The sequence below is a fragment of the Megascapheus bottae genome, chromosome 3, assembly GCF_031878675.1.
Source record: "Megascapheus bottae isolate mThoBot1 chromosome 3, mThoBot2.hap1, whole genome shotgun sequence".
NCBI lineage: Eukaryota > Metazoa > Chordata > Mammalia > Rodentia > Geomyidae > Megascapheus > Megascapheus bottae.
Window position 1 is genome coordinate 31,796,892 of NC_143511.1, and position 9,922 is coordinate 31,806,813.

General features: G+C 49.6%; 1 protein-coding gene across 1 annotated transcript; it reads right to left on the bottom strand.

Moving 5' to 3' along the window:
• Positions 1–231: 231 nt before the first annotated feature.
• Positions 232–9,533, bottom strand: LOC150065226 (ral guanine nucleotide dissociation stimulator-like). The gene is made up of 13 exons (XM_090329794.1): positions 9,235–9,533; positions 8,428–8,643; positions 8,001–8,104; positions 7,469–7,553; positions 6,218–6,283; positions 5,732–5,818; positions 5,248–5,280; positions 4,846–4,967; positions 4,553–4,648; positions 4,078–4,270; positions 3,663–3,908; positions 2,491–2,605; positions 232–1,062 (listed from the first exon to the last, which is right to left on the bottom strand). The coding sequence occupies exons 1-13, from the start codon at positions 9,451–9,453 to the stop codon at positions 917–919; spliced, it is 1,728 nt and encodes a 575-aa protein (XP_090185920.1). The 5' UTR covers positions 9,454–9,533; the 3' UTR covers positions 232–916.
• Positions 9,534–9,922: the final 389 nt, after the last annotated feature.

The following is a 9,922-nucleotide window of genomic DNA, read 5'->3' on the forward strand; positions in this document are numbered from 1 at the left end:
AGCCTTGAGCAAAAAGTGTCTAAGGACAGTGCCCAGGCCCTAAGTTCAAGCCCCAGGACTGGTAAACAAAAATAAAAGCTTTCCCATTTCACATAAAGTAGAAAAGTGTCTCATTTACACTAGACATGAAGGCAAAATGAGAATGACCAGACTACAATGGAAACAAAATTTTATTATAAATATAAAAATCTACATTTCCTAATCAATATAGCTAAACATTATTCTACCCAATCAGTAGCACTGTTCTTTCTGCTAGGTATAAAAATATTACCTATAAACAATAGACATGGTGTCAATGCTCTCCCCAAATTAAATCCATAGTGCCTCCACTGCCCAGGATGTTTTTTCTGGGTGCACTGGCATCTTACCACAGTACACCACTGATTGCACTTCAGGAGTAGAGACTGAGTTCTAGCAGAGTCCTTTCCTCTATGGCCTTCTGGAGCCCTACGGTTTGTTGTGGGCAACACTCACAAGGAAGACTCTTCAATGCAGCCTAAAAAAGGCAAGGATGACTGAAAGGCAGGGGGTGTACTCCTGGGACACCTGAGGTCCCTGGGCAGCGGGACAGAATTTAAAAGTCACATTAGCTTTGGTAAGGGGGTAGCCTGTGGAATCCACAGCGTAAGTAGTGGTGCCCTGCACCAGCAAAAGTTGGCAGTTAAAGACGGGGTGGGCAGTCCTCCATCCCAAAAAGGAGAGGCACTTGAGGCGTTGAGAGGGTCCTGGATGGCAGGACACTCTGTCCATTTCAAGTATGATTCTGAGAGCGCGGAAACACTGGATATATGTTTCTGAGTGTGTCCTAGACATGTGGTTAGTGACAAGTACAATGTGGCTTGGGCCACTTGAGTTTGGAAGTGCCTAGCCCCAGGCCAGCCAGGGGAAACACCCATTGACGACATCCTTCCATTTTTCAATCCTTTCTCTTCATGGAGGGTGGAACTGGCTCCATGCTTGACTGTTGCTCCAGGGAATAGGTCGACTTCTGCAGCATAAAATTATACTTCGCCATGCTGTTCATGGCATAGAAAAGATTAGCATCCCCAGGGATCCTCAGCTCTGGTGGAAGGAGGATAGAAAGCTAGTAAGCAGCACTGACAGAAACTGGGACACCATCCCTTGAGAGCCTCCTACAGACCTTCAATGCCCCCAGTCCACTCCAAGACCAGCACTTGTGACTCTTGCCTGGGAACAGACTTTGCTGACTGTTAAACCTAACCTGTCTTGCCCAGAGAATGACATGGACCAGCATCTCATGCCAGCTCCTCCTACAGGTGGCACAGAGTATTCCTATCCTGCCCTCATTGCAGTCTGACTTACCAAGATCTGCAGGCAGAGATTATTTGCTATGAGCACTGTCCTACTGAGAACAAGGACTCCAAGGACCACAGTGCTGGCATTGACCCAAGCTTTGTGCAGTTGCTTTGGGGTCATCCAATGCAGTTTGCTTAGCACGCGGCAGGTCTTGCCATTGGGCCTTCTCTCTCCTGCCCCCCTCTTTTCCTCTCTCCCTCCCTCCCTCCCTCTCTGTCTCTCCCAGCAAGTATTCTCTGTACTGGAGTCTCCTGTCCCTAAATTTGGGCTGGACTCAATTTCTGCCAAAATCGTCGTTTCTCATTTCACTTCGTTAGCCTCCCTAGGCCTCTGACTTATTTTGCTGAATAAAGGGAACCCAGGCTGCTTACATAGTGAGAACACTGCAGGAAATTAAGACACATTTTATCATCTAGGGAAACTGCAATCGATGCAATCAATGGAGCATATACACCAAGAACCTGGTCCATGGACATGTATTTCTCTTGTACTTTATATGTCTCTTTCTGTATGTGTATCTGTCCTCTGCCTCTAATTCTCTCCCATCTCTTCCTAACCCCTTTGCTACTCTCAACCCCTTTAAAGGAGGAACACACAGGAGAGAAGTTTGGGGACTTTCTCCTGGTCTCAAAAATCTCACTGGCTTGCTCTAGGGCTGCACATATGCTTGATTCTACTTTATTTCCTCTAGAAAACAACAGTGACTCAGCTCCTTACTGCATGCTCTCATGTCATTTGCATGGATTTGTGATGTGAACATGTTGAAATTGAGTTTGGGGGCATTTGTGGGACATCCTTTTGCAATGCTCAGAATAGATCAAGAATCCCATGTATGTGAAGGAAGCACTTCTTCAGATTCTTTCTAATGCATCATTCCACATTTTAGCAAGCAAGGCAGTCTCTTCTAATGAACAGTCTGGCCACCCTACCACAAGGTAGTTGCCTTCTCCCCACTCCTTACTGATGGTCTCTTTGCACCGACTCTTGTTTCGCTGGGCAGAGCAAGCATAACTGTATCTACCTACACCTTGGGCAGTGATGAGCTCTTAAGTATTCAGTGTGGCTTGAAAGAAGCATTGTGCAAGGTACACAATGTCCACCACTCTACAGCTATACCCCAGATTTAGGGTTCTGTCCATGCTGACCCCCCTATGCCATTACTCAGTGACTCACTTCGATCCTCTGATATTATCTGGACCAGCTCCAAGTGCTCTGGCTTGTATCCATGCAATACATGTTTTTTCATGGCTTTGAGGATAATCTCCTGAGTCTTCTCCTGGTTTGTGACCTGGGTCAAGGGAGGACATAAGGCATTGGAATGAATGCCCAGTGTGCCTTCCCCGAGCTCAGTGGACCAGGAGCCTCTGGATCCATCTCAGCATGGAGCACAGCAAGCACACAGGATGACATGGAGTATTTCAACTATTCTTCACTGAGAGTGATCACCACATAAAGATACTTTCCCAACTAGTCTAGTCCTGCTTCTTCCAACACTCCTTTTCAGCTATTTGCCCTGTATGAACATGATTGCCCATGGCAAAATGAAACAACCCAGTGGAAGGGATGAGTTAGCCCAATGCCTAATGCCTCCTACAAGCCAGTCCTACTGTAGGCTCAATGATGAAGTGATGGGCACTTCTGAAATTCCCCCAGGGGTCAGAGCTCAGGGGACAAAAAAGAGATGGAGTGTCCCAGGTGGTGGGTAATGTGAGCCACTCTTCATCTGGCTGAGAGAACTGAACAGGACAGAGCAGCCCCAGTGTGAGGAAGGAGAAGCTACCGATTCACTGCAGAAACCAATTCACTGCAACCTTCCAGTTGGCTCCATGGTTAATGCCACCCAGGCTCTGAGCACTTAACTGTCTCCAAGGCCAGCAGCTTGCTAAGACCTCCTGTCTCCTAACCTAGATTTGAATGTGACTACACCAACTCAGCAGCCTTCCCGTATCTGAGAGAGAAAATCCTCTCCCAGGCAATTGATTACATTCACTGCTACCCCATCTGCTCTAGAAAGCAGGGGCTCCTCTTTCTCCAATGTATATTATGAATGCTGCAGTTTGATTCTGCTCTAGACAAATCTAGATTTCTTTTAGGTCATCCCTGTTTCTTCTCCTCAGATACCTTTCTGGCCCCAAAACTGCACGTCCATTCCTGGCCTTAGGCTGTGTACATGGCTTGAAACCCCCTTTCAGCTCAGGCCCTGAACATTCCTTTTTTTGTGCACCATGATCAGTTCTTCAAGCTCACTACAAGGTCAAATTCAGGAAGGAAGAGAAGGGAAATGGGGGATCTTAAAGGTCTGTGTCCTCGCTGGGGGAGGAAGAATGCCACGCTGCCCAGCTTACCAGGATGCTTTTGTACACATTTCCTGTGTCCTCTTGTAGGCTCACCCTGATGATACAGGCATCTCCTCTCTGCTTGTTGTATAGAGGCATGGAAGAGCTGTTACTTTTGACCTCAGACCCAGGACTCTTGATATTGCTGCCTCTGACAGCCCCAGACTTGGTAGAGGCTGAGGGTCTGAAGGTGGTGGTGGAAGACAAGGAGGTCTCTGAAATTCCTGGAGCTGAGGGGAGGGCTCGTCCCCTGACCTGTGGTGGACAGCAGCAATGTCAGGGGAAGCCAAAGCACTGAAAAGTGTCCTGGCCTGGCAGCCAGCTCTAGGGCCCTCCAGAAACTGCATGGTTAGGACTTGAATTTTGGGGACCCTTGGCATAACTATAAAGAAAGCTGGAGAGGTACAGAGAGGGCCAGTGTCACCTTTTCCAGGACGTCAGAGGATTTTTTGATGAGGCTGCTGTTGAGTTTCAGGTCAGAGCTGGATGCACCAGCAGGCTTTATGTTGCTGTCAGGGATGTCCCCTCTGCTGTTATCAGGGCCACACTTGGCCAGATCCAACGGCATGGACTGGGAGCTGCCACTGCTATTAAGGTCAGTCCTCTGGGCCTGGCGGCTGAATGGAGGGGGCCATTTACTACAGGGAACTCCACAAGGACACAAGGGCCAGTTCCTGGTCCCCAACACCCTCAGTGTTTCTAGGATCTCGGCCAATCACCAGTTCACTTTCCCTTTCTGGCTTTAAGGATAAGATAGAGATATGACAGTAGAGGAACAGACCACCAGAGAGCTGAGCCTCTCTAATCAGGAACAAAGCAGATATCACCTGGATATGTGCCTCGTATGTCCCAGCCCAGGAGATTCCCTGGCCCCTGCCCACCGAAGCTCATGCACTTACCTCTTCCAGGCCTTGCCAATGCCTAAGCGCTTCTTAGCATTAAGGTTTTTGCTGCTGGTCTGGGTCCGGGGCTCCAGTGCACGAGACAGGTCATAACTAAGGGAAGAGGTAGCTCTGAGGTGACAATGTGCCATGCTTGGGCCCCTCCCTGTGTCTACCTGAACTCTAGAGCCTGGGAGCAGCTCCTCACTAGACCCTCTATACTGTCACCATGACACAGGTACAGACCTAGGCTCTCATGACTCAATCCTGGGGCACCCCCCGCCTTCCTGCCCCTGTGGCTTCCAGCTCACCTGGCCTTCTCGCTGAGCCGTTCTAAACCCTTGAACCAGGCAATAAAATGTTCTTCTGGTAAGATGTTATAATAATTGCAGGTGGCCTGCAGCTGCCTCACCTGCTCCATCACGTCATATTCCTGGTGAGGATAGGACAGGATGGGCACATGAATGGCCGTGCTGGGTGAGCAAGGGCTTCCTGCTCTCTGAAATGCAAGCCCCTCAACTTTGTCCCACACAGGTCCCTCCCTATTTCACTGGGTTCGTTTACACAGCCATTCTCGGGATAGTCTCCTAAATCCTACCACAGACATCCAGCTTCCTGCTGGAGGTCCCTAGCCTCTCTACTCAATGTCCACATAACTCTAGAGGACACACCTGCTAGGCTTCAACTACATTGTGTGTGCAGTTGCGACTCACCTTTCTCAACTTCTGGAAGTTAATTACTCCCTCCTGAAAGACAGACAGGAATGTGGTTAGGAATGGCTCCACTCCTTGCCTGGGCTGCTTGCGCCCTGGAAGCAGAATGCACATCCAGGGAACTGAGTAAGGGCAGCACCCAGATGGGACTTGCCCAATGTCTAGCCCTTCCCTGGGGACAGGGATCACAAGAGCCTCTTATCTAAACACTCTGAGGGCCTTGGGCTTCAGGTAAGATGACTTTGTTAAACACATTTGACATGTCTTTCAGTCTTGACTAAACTCTCTTTGCCCCAACTAGGCAATGTTGAGGAATTTGCTGTTTCAGGTGGGTAATCTGCCTGTATCTCTATAGTCAGGCAGCTCTGCCTGTCATATGGAAAAATGGGCGCAGTACTCTGCTCAAAGAGTAGATGTAAGGGTCTCAAGGGCAGGGGACTTTCTCTACCAGCCCCAGGCTCACAACTGGGCCCTGGCTACTCACATCCAAGAAGTCCTGAAAAGCCGCATCAATCATCACAAGGTCCTTTAGGAATATTCCTAAGTAGGGAATAGTGTCCTTGACCATAACCTGTAAGATTGGTTGGGGTGATAAGCTAGGACCGGGGCCCTTCCCCCAAGACATGCTCAGCCACCCCTAGCTCCACATGGCTTTAGTATCAGAGAAGCCTGGGGATCATATGGCATTCTCTCTGAAGTTCCTTCTTGGCAGTTAGAAATCCAAACTGCATCCACCATCCGTTTTGTTCCTGGCTGACATTAAAGATCTCTAACTGGTGTAGCCTGTGCCCAACAGCCTCCCTCTAGATTAAGCCCTGCATCTGGTAGGCCCAGAAACCCTTCCGCAATAAGAACAGGGCCAGAATTTCCAAGACATGGGGTCCAATTCTAATAGTGGGGGAAAGGTGAGAAGACCTGCAGGAGGCTTTTTGTCCCTTGGGCAGTTGAAGCCTTGGGCACAGTTACTCACCACCTCCTTTGACTGCCTCTGACCTCTCTTGGCCTTCTTCTCCTTGGAGGCAAACTTGGAATCCTCCTGCCATGAGTGGAAGTAGAGTTAGTGAGGCCTCTCTCAGCCATCATCCCAGATGCTGAACAAAGGATTCCCTGGTCATCTGTGCCAAAGGCCTAATGATTGCCTAGCAAGCTAGTTCTAGCTCAGTCTCTGCCTGAGTTTCACTTTTGTGGGATCCCAAGTGAGGAACATGGACTCACTCCCACTGTTTCCATGTGCAAGGTATGCAGGTAATATACATGCCTGGGGAGGGTAGGGTGCTTGGAGAGCTTAGTAGCATCTTCCTCCAGTGGTGCTGTCCTGACTTTTTGGAGCTCTGGAGTTCCAACATTCCTTTCTCCCTTGGATCTCATCATCCCAAAGCTCCCCACCTCTCCATATATATGCCAATGAGAAACATGAGGTGCCGAGAAATATGGCAACCTGTCCAGTGCCCTGCAGCTATACAAGGGGCCTCCTCTGGCCACCGACCAGGGTCTTCTCCTTTAGCCCTTTAGGGTCTTCCAGGGTCCCTAGAGTAACTGAGGCTCAAAGAGAAAGGAAGATTGGAGCCTTCTGCCTGCCCCAGGTGTCTGCATTCTCTGTTCTGGCATTGGGCCCACATCTAAAGCAAAGTTTGTTCTTTTTCCACAAATCCTCTCCTAGTCTCCCATGGAAGCTAGGTATATTACACTTAAGATGCTGTTGTACGTCCCTCAATTTTTTTATCAGCAGCTTCTCCTCTAGAGCAGAACAGGGCCCACTCAGTTCCCTCACAGGTTACATCCTGAGCCTGGATGTTTGCCCTGACCCAATGACTTCCATGTCTACTCAGCCCCAGAACAACCCAGAGATCCCCTAGGGCACTCCAAAGCAGGGCTCTCCCCAGTGAGGTCTTGCCAACATTAATGGCTGCAGAAGCCAGGGTACCTGGGGACTGGTGGCCCTGCTCTCTAGGAAAAAAAAAAAACTCAGTCACATCCACCAGCACAAAAGTCTGACTGATATAAATAAAATCCCAGCAGGAAACAAGACACCCCAGTCCTGGGCTCATCTGCCCTGCTAAGATACCATGTCTTCCTGCACTATATCTAATATGAGTTGCCTCTTGGCTACTGTTAAAGCAGCCTCCTCTTCTTAATCCAGAAAACACAGAATTGAAATTATCAACACATTCTCAGGGAGCAATTAACATGCATTTGTTCTCCTCTCGCCCACCTCCCCTACCTTAAATAGCAGCTCCCTGAACCTGGAGTGGTTATTTTCTGGGGAAATTATCTCTGACAGTTTTTGGAATCTTCGGAAGCTATCCCTGCAGGAGAAACCAAGAGAAGGTGACAGTTGGAATGATGGAGTTGAGAGAATGGAACTCCATTTTGTTTTAGAACCAAGACTTCCAACTGCCTGGACAAAACGGTTAGAAAAGATCCCTTTGAGCCCCAAGGCCACACAGGCTTGGAGCAAGTTTTTGATCCTGATGCAATGGTGTCCAGTTCATTTCCAATATGCAGTTCTGGTATGAGTTCACTTAAACAGAGATCAGTGGCAATCACAGAAATCTGGCAACTCCCCCCGTGTCTCTGTCCAAGTTCAGACAGATAGGTAGATGACCCCTCCCAAAGTCAGACCAGACAGTCAGTACCCAGGCAAATGGAGTCCCACAGCCAAGACATCCATTCTCTAGAGGTTGGGTCCTGGGTCTTAGTGTGGGTGAGGCCAGCCTTGGTGCAGGCACAGCTCCTGCAGAGAGAGGACCCACCTGGAAACCTGTTCCCATGTCCTCTCCAGCCGATGGATGGAAGAGCTCTGCAGGGCAGAGATGATGGCAAAGAGGGAGGAGAAGTTCCTCAGGACTCGACACTCCTGGGGAGAAAGACTATGTGAGATGTGGATGATTCCCACACCAGATCTCACCATGGTTGCTGGCTCAGCCTCTCATACTTGGTAGGATTCTAGGAAGATCAGGGAGTACAACAGGAAATGTGGGACAAGTAGGAAAATCCTTTTTCCTCAGCCCAAGATCTGGGTGAGAGAAAGGAGTGATCACATAGAGAATGAGTGGCTTGTTAGTGGAATCACTGTAAGTGGGAAGGAGGGACTGGGATCCACACAGGTCTCTGGAGCCAGTAAAAATCCTGAGAATATGTGGTTGAAAAGAGAATGCCTGGAGGACATCTGTATCATACCCAGGCCACATGTATCCAGTGTTCCACCACAAGTCTCCTGTCTGGTGCCGTCATGCTATGGTCCCCCAGACAGCTTGTGATTACGCAGGAGGACACATTGTTGAAGTGAGTGATGTTGGCCCAGATGGTTGGGGCCAAGTGCTCCTTGACCTTCTTGTCACTTTTGGACCAGATAGAGCCCAGGCAATGGTAGGGCACTACCTTTTTGAATAGCTCCTGCAGAAGAGAATGGTGTCATTAGCCATGTCACAGATTGCAGTGCCCAGGTAATGGTGCGATGACTATAGTAAGTGATGGAGCTAGGGAAGTGGATGAGGTGACCTGAGCCTATGGGAATCTCTAGACCTCGTGTGCTAAGCACTTAGTACAACCAGAACCAGATACACAGAAGGAAACAAAGGTAGGAAAATCTATCAAGCAGAAATTAGTTCTGTGTGAATGACTCTGGCCAGAAGCATCTGCCCTCACACCCCACCTCATGCCTGGTTCCTGGTACACTTGCGATTTCTTCCCTTAAAGGCCAATCTTGTCTTCCCTAACCTCTCATACAACAGCTGCCTAAAAGGAACTAATGCTGGAGAGGCTTCTTGGCATAAGAATGAGCTATAAGTCTGGCTGTGAGTGGGAAGGGAATGGGTCTCCTCTCTGCTTTAGTGTTTTCCATGTCAGAAGTTTGTTTTTGATGTGGTTAGGCATTGTGAAGCTGGGATTTAGACAATACCATGGCCCCTTGGAGAAGCAACTACAGAACAAAGCAGCAGTGAAGGGGGTACGCCACCCTCCATTCAGCCCTGCCCAGGACCTCACCGCATCCATCATGGTGAGCTGCTCTGCCACCAGATCAGGAGGAAAGGCCAAGAAATCACACTTCTCCTTGTACATCCAGTTCTGTGAGGTTCCACAAGGAAGACTGGAAGGGTCTCCTGAGGAACCTGATGCCTCATTAGGCTCTGAATCAATGGAACCTGAGGCCACTGGTTCCAGCTCGGGAATAGGTTCTCCATTTCTCTTGGGCTCTTGACCCATAAGAGGAACTGGCTCCAGCTCAACAGCAAGTACTGGGGCTGACTCTTGTTTCAGCTCTACATATGGTGTTGGTTCTCCTGCTGAGCTGGGCACCAGAGCCACAGCTGGAGCTGCCTCTGGGTCTGAGCTAGCTGATGAGGGTTCTCCTGCTGAGCTGGACACCAGAGCCACAGCTGGAGCTGGCTCTGGGTCTGAGCTAGCTGATGAGGGTTCTCCTGCTGAGCTGGACACCAGAGCCACAGCTGGAGCTGGCTCTGGGTCTGAGCTAGCTGATGAGGGTTCTCCTGCTGAGCTGGGCTCCAGAGCCACAGCTGGAGCTGGCTCTGGGTCTGAGCTAGCTGATGAGGGTTCTCCTGCTGAGCTGGGCTCCTGAGCCACAGCTGGAGCTGGCTCTGGGTCTGAGCTAGCTGATGAGGGTTCTCCTGCTGAGCTGGACACCAGAGCCACAGCTGGAGCTGGCTCTGGGTCT

Bases quoted from the DNA above. Each gene is read 5' to 3' on its own strand.
- LOC150065226 (XM_090329794.1), bottom strand. From the start codon at position 9,453: ATGGGTCAAGAGCCCAAGAGAAATGGAGAACCTATTCCCGAGCTGGAA. The intron at 5,281-5,731 runs GTGAGTAGCCAG...TCTGTCTTTCAG, and splicing joins CTTTTCAGGACTTCTTGGAT to GAGGGAGTAATTAACTTCCA. The intron at 1,063-2,490 runs GTGAGTCACTGA...TCCTTCCACCAG, and splicing joins GATAATATCAGAGGATCGAA to AGCTGAGGATCCCTGGGGAT.